Source organism: Pelmatolapia mariae, linkage group LG18, assembly GCF_036321145.2.
Source record: "Pelmatolapia mariae isolate MD_Pm_ZW linkage group LG18, Pm_UMD_F_2, whole genome shotgun sequence".
Lineage (NCBI taxonomy): Eukaryota > Metazoa > Chordata > Actinopteri > Cichliformes > Cichlidae > Pelmatolapia > Pelmatolapia mariae.
The window spans coordinates 28,177,335-28,196,978 of NC_086243.1; the positions used below are offsets into that span (position 1 = coordinate 28,177,335).

Genomic DNA, 19,644 nt, shown 5'->3' on the forward strand with positions numbered 1-19,644 from the left:
TCTCATAAGCAAATACTCCACACTCAACCAATGTGGAGACAGACATAAAGAGACACTGTACACACAATCACACTCCCCAAGCGTACTCTAAGAACCAGGTCTAGGTACCTGGATTACATTTTCAAGACAGTAATGGGATGCTAATGCAAACACTTGTCATGTCTTGGTGACAATTAAAAAAATCCACCCAACTTAAAACAACGAGATAATCAAAGATTGTGGAAAATATGCTTGTTTGATTACTTACAGAGCTGGGTGAGAAGATTGATGATGCTCAGATCTTTGTGTGGTAGCAAATGTAAAGCACAGTCACTAGCTGATTAGGTTAGCTTGGGTCTTGGCAGTGACCTCCTGGAGTTGTACACATTTTGCCCTTTTTTTCTCCCCAAGAAATGTAAATACAGTTTTATATGAGATTTTACAGCTGAAAGTTGTAATGACAGCCTTTTTTTATTAGCTATCACACATCGCCTTCATTCTCATGCACTTTTTGTATTGCTTGTTTATATTTATTTTTAAACTAATGTGACTCAGCAAAATTTAAAGGATCCATTCTTCTCACAATCTTTGTTCCCCAGCTGTGCGCACTTTTTAAGCCCACAGGGGAATATAACTTGCTTCAAATGGACTCAAATTTAGGCGCTTGCACAACTACTTTACTTTTTGTAAAAAAGCATTCGGGTTAGTGAGATTTAAAATGCACACACCATAAAAATGAAGTGTTGAGTAAGGCGTGGATTTGTGTGTGCATGTGCATTTCACGTGAAACGAGTCTGCCTGGCAGGATTTATTACCCCATTGGAACTGAAGGACCCAATCTTGCAAGGCGCAGGGCTTTTGAAACTGCGCTTATTAAACATCGATGGACTGAAGAGGAGCTTTCAGAGGAGAGGGAGGCGCACGGAAGCTGGCGCTGGGAACGCGTAGTAAGACCCTCGACTCGCTCTCTCTCTCCCTCTCACTCTCCCTCACTGCCTCCCTTCCTCCCCTTCAGTTCTGGTTTGAGGAGATCTCTCTTGGAGCTGGAGAGGAGAGGTCGGTCGTCTCTCTCCTCCAGCAGCCGCCGGGCTTCTCTGCAGCCTCTCACCGCTTCACCATGGATCTGGGAACTAAAAGAGTTGCTGGGATTATCGCTCAGGTCGCCCTGCTTCTCTCCTGCGCATACGGGACGACCGGAGAAGGTGAGCCGGCTGTGCGTTTTTTTTTTTTTTACTTTTCTTGCAGGTAGCGCAGCAAGTGCGGGGAGTCTGCTTAAAACACGGCTACATTCATCTGATTAGAGCGATAGAAACACGGGGTCCCTGTTGACCAATATGTTTTTGTTACTTTTTAAATTAACATTCGAGAGAGATTTCTTCTTCTTCTTCGTTAAATATATCAGCTTTCAGGGCGTCTTCGTTGCCAATCAGAGGAAATTAAAGAAGTAGAATGGTTTTAAGATATTTTTGCCCTTTTTATTAGAGCAACATTTAAGCCAAACGCTTCTCCTGCACAAGTCAACTTTTCTAGAAAACCATTCCCGTTTCGATTAAGCCCTTGTATTACATCTTTCCAAAGATTCCTGATTCTCAGACTCACAGTGCCTCCTGAAAACCTTTGTATTTAGGATGCTGCAGTCCACAGAAGGTTTCACAGAGCTCAGTGTTTGTCAGTAAAAGGTCTCAGCTGTGTGTTCAAACATCTGTAGGCTGAAGCCTTTATGATAACCGCTGAATCGAGTTCCTCCACTCCATACAACAAGGTTATGTGTTTGCTTTCTGGTTAATTTTGTGCTTGGCAAAGCATGTTGAGCCTGCCCGGAGTACAAGAGTGTGGGTGAAGCTGTGTGTGTGTGTGTGTGTGTGTGTGTGTGTGTGTGTGTGTGTGTGTGTGTGTGTGTGTGTGTGAGAGAGAGAGAGAGAGAGAGAGAGAGGTTGAATGCAGCTTGTACAGTAGATGTGGGCTTGGGACTGAGAGGATGCTGGGTTGCGTCTGAGGTGAAGAATGTCACTTTTCATCACTGAATCATGTCTGAGTTAAGCATTAGTGAGTCTCCAGGTCTCTAGTTATGTGTCAGTGTGGGAATGTGAAGCTGGGCGTTGCTGTTTTCTTCCTCTGCCCGAAAGAAGAGGCGAAGGGGAGAGAGATGGACAAAAGCAGCAGAGAGGGAGATGGCATACACTTGTACACATTGGAAACAGATGGCAAAATGAGTCTCCCGTCCTCCTCTCTTTTCTCGCAGCTCAGTGGTTTCTTTTTATTTCTTATTTCATAGCTTTCCTGCCTTACACTCTTGAAGACGTGATTTGTGTAAAATATTGTTATCTTCACTTTCTTCTCCATAGCCCTTTTACTCTGCAAGTCCTCCACTTTTCTTTTTCGTGTTCCCTTTTCCTCTCGCGTCCATATTTACAGTCACTGACCCCCTGAATCCCACAGTCATTAGAAACGCTTGCTGTGCAGCCAAACTTTGCTCACACTCGCAGAGCTTTATTTGAAATTCAAGTGGAGACCTCAAAGTTTCCAAAGACACCACATTTGTCAGGCTGAGTGTTGCGAGCATGTCCGGGTTAAAGCGATGCACTAGACATCCTGAATATTTCCACTTGATAGAAGGGCGCAGTCATGAAAATACATGAAGTGTTGTGCTTATTAATGCATTTGGATGTTTGAGCTTCACTGTGCAGAATGATATATGGGCACTTTGACACCAGAAGGCTGGATTCACTTTTCATCCGCTGAAGGGGGGGGCTCTCTCAGCTCACCTTATATCTCAGTTTAAATGGAACCTATTATGATTTTCATATTTTGCTGTCTTTACTTTGCTGTTACAGTGGTGGATATTCATATTTTTTAATAGAGTTTCAAATAATAAAGTCAGAGCACAGGTTCAGTCTTTTTCTATTCATTACAATGTGTGTTGTTTTAGAGAGCCGATATCATATATATGGTCATCTCATACACGCAGCCGCTTGCCTCCTCAAACCTTCTGTTTACAAGGAGCAGCTAGTCCTCATCTTCTCCCCTGTTAAGTGAATTTTCTTTGCTTAAGGGAAGGAGAGAGGCTGGACTGTGATGGGCTGCACTGAGACCCCAGTATAGGATATATGAGTGAGCCACTTAGACAAGTGCAAAGTGAAAAAATGAAATATCTCATCTTCTGAAATGGATATTTGCATATTCCTAGGTTTAGGATTTCTGAGACACAGTAGTAGAAACAGTTCTGTGAAACTTATTTGTCTCTATATAATTTGAAACATCATTGAGTGGAAATACCAAATTAAACATAAAAGCAAAGAGAGAATCCTAATATTTCACCCTTTGTAGACTACCAGGAGCAACAAGGCGCATAAAAAGTCTTTTTCAGTTTGTGTGTGATTTTGTTGTCTAAGAGTAATGAGGTAAGGAAAGAGACACATTGCTGCCTCTGCAGACAGATGATGGATAAATGATGTTGTGGAAAGAGTGTAGACAAAGCCGTGTGTAAGCAGTTATAGTAGATGGCTTTGTAGTTTCCATCCTTCCTCCTTGAATAAAACATCTAGAGCTTCACCAAAATATCAGACTCTCTCTCTCTTTCCACCTGCTGTGTTTCTCCTTCAGTTGTTTCCTCGCTTTCCTGCTGCTTCTGACTCAGATGTGGTGCGAACTCTCCATCCGTTCCTCCTCGACTCGTCTCTCTGCCTGTTGCGTTTTTCTTTTAGCCTTCCTTTTGTTTCCTGCCAGTGTCTCTCCACTCCCTTTGTCCTACTGAAGAGATGCATCTCTATTTGTTTTCTTTTCGAGTGTCTTTCTCTTTGTCCTCCTCTACCCAAATCTCTTCTCTACACCTGGATCAAAGAGTATGTCTCACTGTGCCATCACTGTTTTTGCTCTTTCCTCTACCTTTCTTCCAATTCATGCCTCCGCATTTCTTCATCTTTCTCGCTCTGCATGTGTCCTCCCTGCTCACTAAGTCCTTCCACGTGAAGCTGAAAACAGTTTGTTAATACTTTATGACCCAAAATCTTTTTTTTCTGAGCGACCTTGCTCCCCTTATAGATGTGTTTCTGCACATTTTCCAGCTCAGCTTGAAGGTGTGTGGAGCTGTATGTGGAGTCGCCTGCCATCGGTATTACAGGAATAACAGACAAGCCATTTGTGCCACCTTTGCACATGCAAGAAAGCTAACAGGGAAATCCAGAAGATTTGCAGTCTAACACGTAGTATGTGCAATTGTAATCCTGAGACAAAGATAGTAGAAGTGAAAAAGTCTATTTTGGTGTGCTGCGTATCTGTAAATGCTGTTGGCATTGCTTATCTGAGAGTTTATTAGCAACAGAGCGCTTGGCCTCCCACAACAATCCCACATTTGATTAAGGTGTCTCTATTTGTAGTTGTTGTTGGTTGAAACAACTCAAACAATTAATTTGTGATGTGGCTGCAAAACACCCCTTATAAAGGAGCTCTGATTGAAAAAGTAAATCTTTCAAATGTTGCTTTTCTTTTCTCAAAACAAAACAACAACAAGGAGCTATTTTATCAAAAAAATCTGGCAAAACTTGTGATGGCAGCTTGATTTTCTTGTCAGAATGAGACCACCACACATTTGCAGTTTACTTGTACGAGAAGCAGAAGTGACGCATGAACAATGGAAGGTGTCGACATGTTATTCAGCTCTGCCCTCGTTGCTTTAACACTTTTTGAGAAGCTTTTAGCTTTTGCACTTAAAATAACATAACATATTGTCATCAAATGAATGAACAAACAGCAATGCAGCTGTGTCTTGTCAGCTCCACATGTATGTATTTATGTGCGAGGAGGTGTACCCACAGTAAAAGCTGGGAAAGAAGAAATTAGCATCATTGTAAATGACAGCGTGCAGGAGCTATTACTGCATATTGCATACATGTTACAATTAGAATGTAAAGAATCACTGGCAGCAATGATAATTAACTGTTAAAGAAAAACATTATCCATCTCTGTCAGGAAGGGTACCCAGCGTAAAAAATCTGCCAGATGAAACATGCGGCGCTACCCTCTGTGACAAGGGAGCAGCCAACAGTAGCTTTTTATTTTTTGTCAAAGCTGCGGTGATCACCACTGGAGACTGACAAAGAACTGCGTGAGGCTCAGAGCCACAGGTTCAAAACCCGTAGTTTAAACATTTCTCTTCATGTTTGACCAAGAGTGAAATTTACTCCCTAGAACAGCTGCTTAGCTAACTGCATTATGGATCTCCATCTCGGGATATGTGCGTTTGCCTTGAATTAGCTTTTAAAGTGAGTCTCACATGTTCAGTGACAGGAAAAATCAGTGATTTATGGAAGCTTTTAAATGATAAGACTGTTTACTAACACATACTTAAAGCTTAGAAAATACATACAAGTCGTGCCATGGCAGTGGCCTGCCAGTATTGCATGAATATTTAAAAAATAAATGTGACTGTTACAGTCAGTGTTTCTGTCGATCTCTCTCAGTTTTCTTTATTTTTTGCTTTGTGGTTCTTTTCCTTGGCTAGGCTCTTTCTCTCTCTCTCTGTATCTGTCTCTGTCTGTGATTATCTCGCTCAGCGTGACCCAGCAGCACACTCATCATGCACGGACCATAAACCACAGCAGCATAATAAGTTAAGACTGCAGAGATGGAGGGATCCCAGCTGCAAGTTCTTAGCCTGAGCCTCACATCTCAATTCTCCACGGAGACAGTTCACTGTTCATTATGGAGGTGGCACTAAATGACAACAAAGTAGAGATACATATTTTAACAACCGACGGCGCTCGGATGACTTGTTAGCCGAAGCAGCGAGCTGCTTTGTCACTGGAGTTGAGCTGATGAGATTCAGGGAAGTCGGTGTGTGAAGCAGCTATCCGCAGGGCCGTAAAGCCAGTGTGCATTTAATCGCCTTCCAATATGAAAACATAAAAGAGTCAATGCATGTTCAGCAGCTCAAAAAAAACAGCAGCTATATGACGAAAATATAAACTAAAATATGCCTTTAAGCTCCAAAAACAGTGAGTAACTGTTTATCGGCTGGAGCCTCGAGCCTCAGGTCAGTTTTAGGTGTCAGAATGAGGTAATGAGAATAAAACCCTGCAGGTTTTAAACAAACTGTTAGCAAATCTTGATGTGGATAGAAGTTATTTTCTTTGCTTTTTTCTAAATACAGGAGTACAAATGGAATTGAAAATTAGAATATAGAAACATAGAATCTGTAGAATTTGTCAGCTGCCATTGGTGCTTGAATTGGGTTAACAATGTGCTGTCAGTGCACCACTATTCCTGTTTGAAACATGTTTTTGCTCCATTTTGTTGTGTTGAACACAGAGATATACATGCAGAATGTGGAAAGTTACTCTCATACACCTCCTACTGTCTGGAAGAAGGTCCTAACTATAGGCAGTACAAAAGTTGGACATGAAAAGTGAAGCCAGTGTAAACCTGCAGACGTTTTAATAGCCATCAGGGGACAATACCAGTGATTTTCTATAGGAAACACGCCCACGGAGTTAACTTCAGTAAGCACTTTTCTAAAGAGTGTTCAGGTTCAGCCAGTCTTCTTAGGTCATACAAAATAAAAGATTAAGTCCATTATGTAAATTCTGGTCACTTTAAGTTTCCGAAGGGAGGATTATCTGGGGTGTTCTCATTAGCTTGCAGTTTCACAATTAGATCCCAGTTTCAAAACACAGAATGGCAACAATGAAAACACACATCTCAAGTCTTTCAGAAACCACACAGTGACGTCATGGTAACTACATCCACACTTTATACTGTCTATGGTTCTATCCTACTCTGACAGACTGCTGATTGAGAGGGGGACATATGTACAGTGGCAGAAAGTTAATAATTAAACTGACACATTATAACATTTCATTTATGATGCAGATGCTTTTTAGTTTTATTTCATGCACAGAAATTGTGATGTGTAGATGACTATTAATTTGTTAATTTGCAAATGGATTCAATTCAATTCCATTTTATTTATTAATTTCTATACTGCCAAATTATATGGTAAGCTTAGATAGGCTCCAGCCACCCCGACCTCCCCGTGACCCAGATAAGGATAAGTGGAAGAGAATAGATGGATGGACAGCCAAATAATCACATCAATACATTTTATTGCAAGGTAAAGATCGTACAATAGCAGAAAGAAAACAACAATTAAATGACTCTCTGAGCAAGCAATTGGTGACAGTGGGAAGGAGAACTCCCGATTGCCAGGCTCAGGGAGGGGACCAAACTGCTGTGTCTGGTTAGGGGTGATGGGAGGAAGACAATAAAAATAAAGTTCTCTATACTGAAGGTTAAATATTATTTGGGGGCTATTAATTGCTCCAGTAAGTTTTAAAGAAACTGTTTATTTTATTAATATATATAATAGCATATAATGTATATATTATATAATATCAATTAATATTTTAATCTTTATTAAGAGAAGATGTCAAGCTTAAATGGAATTTTAAAGCAATATTAACCAGCCTCGGTGTGAAGCATGTTGAACATCAGAGCTTATAGTGAATCCTTTTAGCTTCCTGCTGGGAAACAACCTGCACTATGAAGGTTGACCTGCAAAATCTTTAAGACAGCAAAGGAACATTTACTACAGCGGTGAGTTTACTCATGTGAATCTCTTAAAAATTCACCTTGCAAGAACAGAATTTCAGCTAAAACCACAAATGTGTCCACAACCTGACGGTGGAGCAGTTTGCACTGAGCATTGAAGGAGCCAAAGATTTTGTATTGCTATACTGAGTGGGTAGAATTGATGCAGAGCAAGAAACTGCAGAAAAGTGAAGCCCTGCGTTGAATAACAGTAATGTAATTAGAGGTTTGTTTCAAAACTGCTGTGTCTCTAATTGTGCCCTCTAAAAGTTTTATATCATGACCTGTTTTCTTCTGATTTATTTTATTAAATATGAGCGCTGCGCTACTTCGAATTTTGAGACTTCTGTTTTAATTACTGGATTTAATTAGCTTTGCTGCATCACTAACTGGTGTTTATTTCTATTTCTTCAAATAGTTTGATTTTACCTGTTTTTTTAAAGATATATTTGGTATTTTATAGAAATTGGTTGGATTTTGAGGGGTTTTATTGATTAATTGTTTTATGTGTGTGTGTGTATTTCCATTATGAAGAATGAAGAAAGCTATTACTTTTCCTGACAGTATTACTCAGAAAAGAAAACAATTAAGAAAAAATCCACATTAGAGGTTTGTACCTCATTTATGTGGACGCTCGCTGACATCAACCAAGTCTTATTGCGGAAATTCAGCCAGTTCTTGCTGCTATATCTAGTCTACTATCAGTGAAGTTCAAGGGGTAAATCTCTGAAGTCTAATATCATGCACTTTATTTGAATCCTAAGATCCTTCTGAGTAGCTTGTTGTCTCTGGTGTACTATATAAGTGTAGGTGGATGAAGCGTTTGTGGTAACGTAATGAACTTCCAGGGGAGGAAAAGTTGTAGTGTAGAGGGATCGGTGTTCTAGCACACGCTTTCCATCTGTTCAAATTATGAAAAAAAGATTTTGAAGAGGCTACTTTGGGTGCAATATTGGTCTCCCGCCTCCTCAGTAATGAATTTTTATGCTTGTGCATTGGAGACAGCTGTGGAGGAGGAATCTTGTTTTTCGAATTGTCCGTTCTTCCTGCGACCACGACACTGCGGGAGTGCGTCTGGAGAGAGAGTAACCCAGGTTATTTTTTCGGACGTAATATTTACAGATTTCCCCTGAACATGCCACATGCAGGAATCATTACGTTACTGTTTCAGAAGAGAACAATAAGGATAAACTGACTCATTCTGTTTTTGATTGTGCAGAATGGACAGATTGTGCGTTGCACCTTTCTTAAGAACTGCTCATCCAAACAAGATGAGTGGGTGACTGAAGTCAAACCAGTGGCAATGAATACTCGTATAAGTAAAAGTAGTGTAGAATACAATACAAAAAAACATGTGTGTATTATGTTTTTGAGTTTTATACCAACAGAATAGTGACATTTTGTAAAGGTTAAACATTTTTTGGCTTGCTGTTATTCTCACAGAACCTTGTAGGCCTCTCGCTCCCCTTACAGACAGAGTGGAACAGGCGGCAGTCGCTGGAAACAACTTTCAGCTAAAACAAAAGAACTGCTCATTTACTGTGAAGCATCTTATATAGTGGCACTGCATTTAATCAGTTGCACAGCTTATACAGCTGCCGAGATTGAAGTGGGTAATCTGTTGTCTGTGTTTGGCACACGTGATCATTTTGGTCCAACGAAAAACGTTTACAATTTTTCGATAAAAGGCACAACATTTTTTTGTCATAACTTAAGAATTCATACACTGGTTACTTCAAAATTTCACGCATATGTCATAAACTGTTTACTGTTATGGCTGCAGCATAATGTTTATCTCTTGGCTCGCCTGCAGAGCTGTTCAGCTGGAAAGTTCTAGGTCCACCTATGATTGCTGACAGTGGAAAGCAACCCTGGAAAAGCAGACTAGGTTGAGGTTGCAGACCAGGCCATATGGCAGATATGTTTTTTGTTTAAACATTTATGTAATCCAAAAAGGAAGATTGCCATGTGGCTGTGATAGGGAGTGATGCCAGTACGCTGCAGATGACTAACTGTCATGTATTCATTATAAGGAGGTGCTGCAAACATGGAATTCAGAAACAAGCAATCATTTGTATGTGCATGTCCAATACTTTAAGTAATTGTAGTTATTTAAAAAAGCGTTTTCCCGACCCCTTGGGTTGAATGCCAGAAGCTAAAAACATCAGCAGGATGATATCAAGTAATAAACTTTACATTGTGAACATATCTGTTTGCCAATCCATACTTGCACCCAAAATACAGAATAACTTGAAACAGTTGATTTTGGTCCACTATATTCCCTATCTTGTCTTTATTTTGACTCCGGTAGGTAGTGAATACAATACTTGGGTTAGGCCAAGGCTGGTGACCTACTGGCAACCTCCCGTCACTAGAGAAAAACACTGGAGGTTGCTTGCTGTTGATAGATGAAGTTGGCCACAAGGAGGGCAGTACAGCAATTAAAACCTCCTTGTGATTGCACCTGCAGTTTGGACGGGAGAAACAGACTTGTCTGCAATGCTATTTACTTGCAAAGCAGTTGTAAAAAAGTACAATTCAAACCAAAATGGTGAAGGTTTGCACCCAAAGTAAAAGCTCTAACATACTGCTGCAAACAATTAAAAAGTGCCACGTTTACTTTGAAGGTGAGCTTTCACCATTTCTGGATATTGTTGTCAATCTCACTACTGCTTGCAACATTTTGCAGACAAGCTGCATACATCATTGCAACCAATTTCAAGCTACTGTCTACCAGCAACCTCCTTAATTTGACAAAATAGGGATAACTTACCAGTAATTCTTCAGCTACTGCAACTACCATTAACTGCCTGCAATCAGTGGGGGAATACACATTTTTCCCTCATGATTGGTGATGATCAGAAGGTTGCAAACCACTCTCTAGGCCTGTGTGACTTGGGCTTTCCACAGCTTGGTTATTGTAGACAATTCTGTGCCACTAATTGTGAAGATGTGGGGCGCAACATTAAAAACAGGAGCTGAAGGATCTTAAAATACTTTGCAGAGTGCAGAGAGTGAAGATCTGGGCCTTTGAGTTTAATGTAGTAAGTAGCCACCGAACAATTAATTCAGTTACTCAATTTTTACAGTAAAAGGGTCACTTTTTGTCTTTTGTGTCATGCTATAAAGATAATTTGAGAATGAAGTCAATCTCAGTTACTTAAATTTGAACATTACCGGTGGATTAAACTTAAGACTGCATTGACAGAGGCAGGTTCAGGAGTCGATAGAATGAAGACTAGTGTGCTCCCTGAAAGAAAGAGAAACGAGATGAAAAGAAATAAAACTTTAATGTTCCTTGTGCGGGGAATGGGTCAGTGCAGCTGGAAAAAAGAAATACACACACACACACACACACACACACACACACACACACACACACACACACACACACACACAATAACGTCATACAGAAGGCGAAGCTTGTGCCTAGCTGTGTATTAGTATGAACATTAGCAGATTTCTTCTTTAGGATGGAGAAGAAAGAGGAATTTTATGTATTTAATTTATTCTGTGCAATAAAAATTATAATGATTCTGAGATGAAGAATACACTTATAAAAGCCATACCCTGACATCTTACAGAATTAAGGATAAATCAATATGTGGATGAATGGTTTCTAAGGGGAAATCTAAACATGAAAAACTACATTTGTAGAGGTTTGGTAGAGGGTATATAAATTTAGAAAACAAAAGCTGCCACTCAAAGTACATGCACTGCCATGAAATTAAAACCACCTTATAGCCGAGATGGAAAAGCTTCTGGACCCAGAGGAGTTTCTGCCATTTATAAGCTATAACCAAACACAAACCACAGATGCCTGAGACCAATAAGTTGTCCTTCAGCTATTTACTCCTCAGAGAATCCACCTATAGCACATCGTTCACTTAATAATCATCCACGTCGACTTTTCCCTCCACATTTCATTTGTTTCAGTGCTCTGCCGCTGCCAGGGGCAAGGTCTGGCTAAAGCTGTTTATCAGAATGAACTGAAGGAGCTAAAATACGCCCTGAGAGATTTGATATTTGTGTTTCTTCACTAACAATATTTCACTTTTCATCAGGATTAGGGGGGGAAAGGCTTTACATTGATGAATCACAACATTAAAACAAAAATTAAAACAGCTCTGACCCATTAGGGCATAGATATGTTGGTAATGAGTATTTTGGGTTTTGTGGGGTGAGGGCCTCAGTGGATTGGACTTACTATGGGGCATCTCGCAGATGTTCATTTGGACTGGCATCTGAGGAGTTTGGAGGCCTGGAACTTTTGAAGTATAGTGGGGCACATGTCCTGCAGGGATAATCTGCATTCATTGGTTTCTGGGCCTCGCATGTTGAATCCTAAACATGAGCATTCTCGCCACCACCGTGTTGTTTTTTTAGAACCAGAATTGACAGTAATTAGCACTTGTCCTAACATTAAGCCTTAACCAAATGAAAACAGCTGAGTTATAAAACAGATCATTTTGCATACAGCTGTTACAGATGAAGGGCGTGGACCATAGAGATGGAAAATGGACATTTATGTAGCTCTCTAGACTACAAGGCTCATTTAATTATACATTCAGTGCTTTTTTTCCTGTATAAGTTCTCTACCTCCCATCCATGCTCAATTTAGATGCATCATTTAACTTAAGGTGCATGTTTTGGACTGTGGGTGGAAGCCAGAGTACCTAGAAAAAAAAACAAAACAAGCAGGCTTCACACAGAAATGCAAGGAAGTTAAAGGGGACTGAACTGTCTCATTTCTGGAGCCAGCCTCAAGTGGCCATCAGAGAAACTGCATTTTTTTGCTACTCTGCATTTTTTTTGTTTTGTTTTTGCATACAGGCAATGCATCATGAGTACTTTGATGTTGTACTCACAATAGTGAATACAGTGAATCCACCGTCCCTTTAAGCCAACATCCTTCTGATTGGTTGCTCTTTGCAAACAGAAGGTTTAAACAGCAGGTGGGTGGGGCTTGGAGATGCACCTGCCTGAAATGACTGTATTAAGGACAGCCCTTCTTACTGACATTATACAGCGCCAAAAGTGGAATACTTATACATGGGTTGACCTCAATATTTTCATTTTGTCACCCTTTAAGCTGAACATCTGTGTTTACAGCCAAGAAAAAGGAAAACTAGTGGCCTCTTACGTGTTTAATCTGCTTTCTCTGTCCCAGTGTTATTGCTGGCTTGTTTAAATTATTCCTACATGTCCTTATATTTATTTGTGTAAGAAATGTCAGTAATTACTCTTGATTTAAAAATATCTTGTTTACTGGGCCAAAAGTCTTTGGTTCAGTTTTTGGAAAATTATTCCAATTTAAATAGGAATTGCAAAATTGGTCAGAAAAACTGCGTTTGGATATTTTTCTCAAATCGTTTAGCCTTAATGGAATTTTTTTTTACTTTGCATGTCTTCATCTTCATAATACTCTCCCCCTCTCTCATCAGTCTTCCTTGAGGATTTTATCTCCCCTCTGAGCTGGTTCACATCCGCTGGAGTGTGTGCTATAATCATAGCCTAATGACAGATAATCTCAAGAACACTGAGTGACTTTAATCCTAGCCTAATGACAGATAATACCACACGATCCCTGCTGTGTGTGTGTACACTGATTTGCATTTTCGCCCTGGTCCCTCTGTGTTTAAATGATGGTGACTCACTGGTTCCTCTGAGTCACCACATTCCCAGTACGACAAATAAAATTAAAACTTTGTAGTCGGTTTACTTTCTGCCTGCAGAGAGAGCCTGAGGTGTCCTGTCCTGCCTGAAAGTCAAACTAAATGCTCTTTATGAGTCAGGTGTCAGACTACTGAGTTTCAGACTGCCTCTGCCCATTTGTCCTATGACTGAACTTCATGATGGTTGATATAATTGGACAGGTAATCCTACTTTCAGTATCTTGAACTTAGTAACCTGTTTCTAAGCTAATTAGGCTGTAAGATCTGCATCGTTATTGGTTATTCACATGCTTGATGCTGAAGGAAAAGTTTGATTATTCAGCTGCTGCAGGCTGGAGGGATTTAATATGAGTTAGAGTAAATTATTGAGATGCTGAAGGCTCAATGGCAAAATCAGAGGTGTTATTACTCACCCAATGAAGGCTATTGGCTGCCTTTAGAAAGAGTTGGTTATTTAAGCTGTGGAGGCTCCAGGGGAATATTAGGAGGGCTTGATTAAATCTCTGTGCTCATGAAGTATCCCTCATCTGTTCCAGGATTAATCTGGTAAAGAAAATCCTGAGGATGGAGAGTGTGAATTTGAACTCATTTCAGGTGTGGCGCAGCCCTGTCTCAGGGGAATTTATTGCTTTTCAGTGAGGTAGCTGAGAAAAACAATGGCATTGTCATTTGGTGTGAATATGTGGTGAAATTCCTTGCAAACCTCCCGGCCGTTTATGATTCATGAGAGGGCAGCATCAGCAAGAGCTGGGATATGGGGGGGGGGATTGAAAGTAACTGAGGGGAAATCCCCTTCATATTTCTTCTTTAGTGTCATTTATGGAAATGCGTGCTGGCAAAGTGGAACCATGAATGGGTTTTGATGAAGTCAAGGTTGCAGAGCAAACGAGAAACCACCGGTCATGAATCTGGATTTATTAACCCAGGAACAGGTAGTTAAACCAGGAGCTGAAAAGGGAGCTACAGTCCAGCCTTGTGATATTAGGACCTGCTGGACTGGTGTTTGTTCAAGGCTGTCCCTAGCAGAAGTCTGACTCCCAAAACAATGAAGCCATTTATCAAATGCAGCCATTGTCATCGAAGATGACTTGTTGTCGCTTCAGATATCAGCTCTCATGTGTGGAGGTCACGATGCTCCATCACTCTGAGACTGTAGACTCTAGCAGTAAATGGATTTTGCACTTAAAACTCTATTTGCAGCAGCTCATACTGTATTAGTTATGAGTGTCATAATTTGATATATATACTGAGGACATCAAACTTACCAGCTCTAACTGCATTAGTTACCAGAATTGCCATGCTGTTTCACCCTCTATTACAGCAGAGATTAGCCTTTCATGAGACAGATTATACATTTGTCAAAGTTCTGCTGCAGTTAGTATAATAACAGATTATGCTTTAAATACTTTGAAAAATACTTTGAATTTAATGATGAAAAGGCTCCAGTAGATTTAACAAATAAGTATTTGGTGCCCAAAATGAATGCATTAGGTCCCCTTTAATGTGAAGGAGACAAGAACGCATGCCTGGATGATCTATGGAAACTCTACAGGTGGATGGTGTTGATGTTCATGACACACTGTCTCATCTATATCTGATACATATCTGAAACTTTGGCCTCTTGGTGGTGGTAGAGAAAAGCTTTGCATTGACACCAGCTACATCAGGATTCATTCTCTGGGGATCATAAGCTCTAAAAGACTTTAAAAAAATGTTTGGAGAATATGAACGTGATGAATATTTAATTGATTGCAATTTGAATGTCAAGTTACAAATTTGCTTCATGGGGCAACCCAATAAAATTCACCAATTACTAATTAATTAGATTATTTTAGTACAAGACACTGTTGAAGAGCGATAAATATTTATATAATTGAATTCCTTGAACTTAGTAGTTAGAGCTCTGCATATGCACTGGTGTGATATTTGCCTTGTGGATGTACTCATTGCAGCCTGGTGGTAGAGCCTCAGGAAGTCATAAAAGTCATAATGAGTCATCGTTTGGGGATCTTTAGTATTCTCTGTATCATCTGTATCCTTTGGCCTTTGTGTCTACCCTGCATCTCAGTACTGATGCTCCCTAGATGAGGTCGCAATGTGAAAATGGTTTTTCCTCAACATCATTTGACCCCTTCGTTTCCACTTATGGAAAAGCCGACATCATCCTGCCCTCACAGTGTGACTTAGATATTGGGAATATAGAGTCCATGCAATTCTCCTGCAAAGCTAGTGTTTATGCTGAAAAACAAGACTTTTCTTCTGAATTGGACACGCTTGCATTCAAAAGTGTTTTCTCTTTTGTGCCCATTTTTTTCCTCAAACAAACTACTCAGTGTTATTTAACACCAGTATCGTATTAATACAATTGTAGTCCTGAAGGTTTGTATTATGGCCTGCAGCTGGAATTCTTTTCACCTTTTCCCCTGTATGTCAGAGGCTCAGGTCACATGTGTGAATAAAGTTTCCAACCAGAGTTTCCGAATTTGTCCGTAATTGGTCCAGAAAGCAAACTGGAAGTTGTATTTTCAGCTTTCTCAACACTGTAATCTTCAAATTTTAGCTGTAGTTAAAAATTTGATGGAACAAGAAATTCTAATTGGTGTCTGCAATTTTTGAGCAAAGAACCAGATATTTATATACAACTGAGTTGTTTATTATCGCATCATCCTGAACTCAGCAATTTATCAGTTAGTTTCATTCAGGGAATTTGTGCATAATTCTGGGTTTAATTTTCACACTCACAGAGTAGATCCTACCACTACTGCTACTACTACTGATTTTTAATTGCATAGAGAAATTTTGGAAAAGAGTTTAGCCAGAACAAAAAGTCTGGTAAAACAGACACACTGGCTTCATTGCACTCCAGGAATAACTCATTTCATTCTGGTTTAGTCAAGCCGTTTTCTACTATTTGCCTTATTAGAGGCAATAATTACAGTTTAGTTAAGTTGGTGTTTGATGATGGAGTCTGCATTAATTTCATGTGCCAGTTGAAACCACTACCAAAGCGTGCCAAAAATATATCGCCCACACAACACCAGCAGCAGCCTAAAACTGTTGATACAAGGCGGGAAAGGTCTGTGTTTTCAGCTTGTTTAGGCCAAATTCTGACCCAACCATTTGAAAACTGAATCAGCTGATTCACATTGTAGCCTAGTGCTCGGTGTGGTCTTCTTCTGCTGTAGCCCATCTGCTTCAAGGTTCGCTGTTTTGTCTATTAGAAATGCTCTTTTGCATGCCTTGTTTGTAACGACTGATGATTTTAGTTACTTTTGTCTTCCTATCAGCTCAAAGCAGTCTGGCCGTTCTCCTCTGATATCTGTCATAAGCACAGCATTTTCATCCAGACAGCTGCCACTCACTGGATATTTTCTCTCTTTCTTCAGAACATTCTCTTTAAATCTCACAGATGTCTGTGTGGGGAAAATCAGCAACAAACATGCCACATTCTGACGTACTTAAATCACCTTTTTTCTTCATCCTGATGCTCAGTGTGGACGTCAAACCTAACCTCAGGGCTGATGAAACTTTTCCAGAAGCTATGGAAAATGGAATAAATTTTTTTTTTCAGGGTTTTGTTACAAAGTCAGAAATTCCAGCGCAACATACTGTAAACAGTAGTTTTTACTGCTGTCAGTTTTAAGTAGCTGGTGTATCAAATTTACTTTATACCTCATTCCAAGCTCTAGGGTGTCATCTTTACACACCAGAATGGATGCTGATCATAGTTCAGTGTTCTCTCCTGACTATTTTTTATGATTTCAGTGTCCAACAGCTCTGCAGTTTGCTCCTTTGATATTCTGCAGCAACTGCTGATGAGAAGAAGCACGGCCAGTCAGTTTGTATTAGAGAGGAGGACAGAGCTGAGTCAGTGGCCATTAAAGACAGAAGGGTGAGGCTGAATTTCTACACAACAAGACAGCGGTAAATCAGAACTAAGCACTTTGAGGTGAAACAGAAGAGGATGAGGAGAATAGGTGGACAGTGAGGAAGAGGAGGAATGAGAAGTGAGGAGAGCTGTATAAAGTTTGAAAGGCTAAATTTTATGGGTAGCAGGCTGTCTGGCTGGAGTATTCCCTCTGTGTTTCTCACAACCGCAGTGACATTTTCCTCTGCCTTTCCCATTTTATCCCTCACTGATTTTGCTGTATGTGTGTACCGGCCTCCATCTGCTTCTCTGGATGCACCACCTCACATCTTGGAGATGATTTGACTTCATGAGAAGCAAAGAACAGACTGTGTATGGGGAAAGAAATGATAAGCACTCGAGGATAAGAGTGTAGAGAAGACAGAGGGGAAGAGGAGGATTAGGATGAGGTGAGGAATGAAGAAGGAGAGAAAAAAGGGATGATAAGAAAAAACGTCTAGCTAATAGTTCCCCTGTTTGTTTCCCTGCTGTGACACGCTGAACCTCTTCTACAATTTCACCCCCGCTGGCTTTTTAGGGAGTGTTAGTGTCTACGTGTTCCCATGCAGCCCTCAGTTTTGCAAAGCCTCTAGAGTACTGGGTTTCTGCAAGGCAGCAGTGCTATAAATATTAATGTCTGTCCAGAGAAGTGAACGTTTAAGCAACAGATTTTTGCTAAGAGTGGTCGGATCTGTCTGTATTTGTGTCAGTGTCGCTACTTCCTGAAACGATTACAGGGGAGTTTTCTCTGCATTAAAGAGTAAGGCAGGGCCTAATTTCCTTGTTTTTTTCATCATAGCCAATGAAATCTAATCTCATATGACTTTGGGCTCAAGACACTAAGGATGTGAATTTATCTGCATCAGACATTTATAATATATTCATTTATTTATTTTTTTGCATCTAAGCCATCAGCCATCCATTTTTTAAAGCTATTCTCATGAATAGTTTTAGATTAACACTGGATTAAAAAACAGAGTCCCTCATAGTGGATGCACCCACAGGGATTTTCACCCTTTTCAACTCTGTGGGGCATTTAAGAGTGTTGTGGATGATTTTTAAAAAGTTTTTCTAGTTCTGTCTTCCCCATGAAAATGATCCAAAATGTTCAGTAGTTTTACTAGATAATGTTATTACTATGCATAACCACAAGCAGAAACTATGTAGATGGCATGGAGTGTAGTATCATGTTTTTAACATCATTATAAATTATATTACACCTCATGTCGCTCTTTCTGTAAGCCAACTTATTAGATTTTCCAAATAAAACTAAGGAGCGAGTAACAGAGAAAAGAGGCTCGACTTGAACTCACATCTGGACCTGCTTGTGGCACCGCCAACCCACCTACTCCCTAATGCACATTCTCTGCATCCCTTAAAATGGAAACACTGTTATATTTTGTGTCAGGAAAATTTACACGGGTTTGAGATGGAAGCAAAAATTGTTTACTTTAGAAAAATCCATGGGAACTGTCTGAGAAACATATGAATCAATCCTGTTATTGGTAAAGGAACTCATCATTTCTCTTCTCTAATTATATCCCCGATGTTGATGGGTTGAGACAGAAAAGGTGATGTGTTGGCATTCTGTATTGAGCCGCTAATGAAGACGTAATGTTGTTTACTTATGGTGGAAGTGAAACTTGTAGGGAGCAAAGCTTTTGGAACCTTAATTTGGGTGAAATTTAGTGAACTTTAAGAGCATTTTATGGTGATTTTAATTTAAAGTGGTGATTCTTTATTGCAGATTTTGTCACCATGACTTTTAAAGAAACAAAAGGCATAATGATATTAAGTTGATTAAGTTGAGCGGCAGAGAAGTATGTGACTGTTATGCAGGACATGTATGAGACATATATAAGGATAGCGAGACAGTGGTGAGGTGTGTAGTAGGAGTGACAGATGCTTTCAAGGTGGCGGTTGGCTCTGAGACCTTCCTTGTTTGTAGTGGTGATGGATAGGTTGATAAATGAGATCAGGCAGGAGTTTCCGCAGAGTATCGTATTCACAGATGACACTGATCTGTAGTGTGAGTAGGGAGCAGGTGAGAGAGAGCCTAGAGAGGTGGAGGTATGCTCTGGAGAGAAGAGGAATGAAATAGTAGAAGCAAGTGTTACGTCCCCTGGCTAGTCTAGGGGGTTGAAGGGACGAACATAAAGGTGGACAGTGAAGGAGGAGCCAAGGTGGTAATTTTAAAAGGTTTATTTAATGCAGGTGATGAGATTTGGGTTCAGACTGAGATATAACTTCAGGGAGAGCCAAGGCCAACATAACAAACAAAACATCCCTGATGTAAAAATAAAATAAACTTACCTAACTCCAAAGAAAACAAAAATATACAACCTATAACCATAACCTACCTAACAACACATAAACAGGAGAAAACGGGATGTCAAAACAAAAGGCAGCTCTCCCCTACAAGCAGTCTGAACATGAAAACAAAATGCACATACAAGTCACAAAGGCATGCAAGCCTGCGCAGGTATGGCAACCAAAATG

General features: G+C 40.1%; 1 protein-coding gene across 1 annotated transcript in view; it reads left to right on the forward strand.

Annotated features, from left to right (window-relative positions):
• Window positions 1-1,023: 1,023 nt before the first annotated feature.
• LOC134616533 (contactin-associated protein-like 4) overlaps window positions 1,024-19,644 on the forward strand; it is a 139,975-nt gene continuing 121,354 nt past the window's right edge. The window contains exon 1 of the mRNA XM_063461394.1: window positions 1,024-1,181. Coding sequence (XP_063317464.1) covers window positions 1,097-1,181 — 85 coding nt within the window. The 5' untranslated portion in view covers window positions 1,024-1,096. The remainder of the gene's footprint in view (window positions 1,182-19,644) is intronic.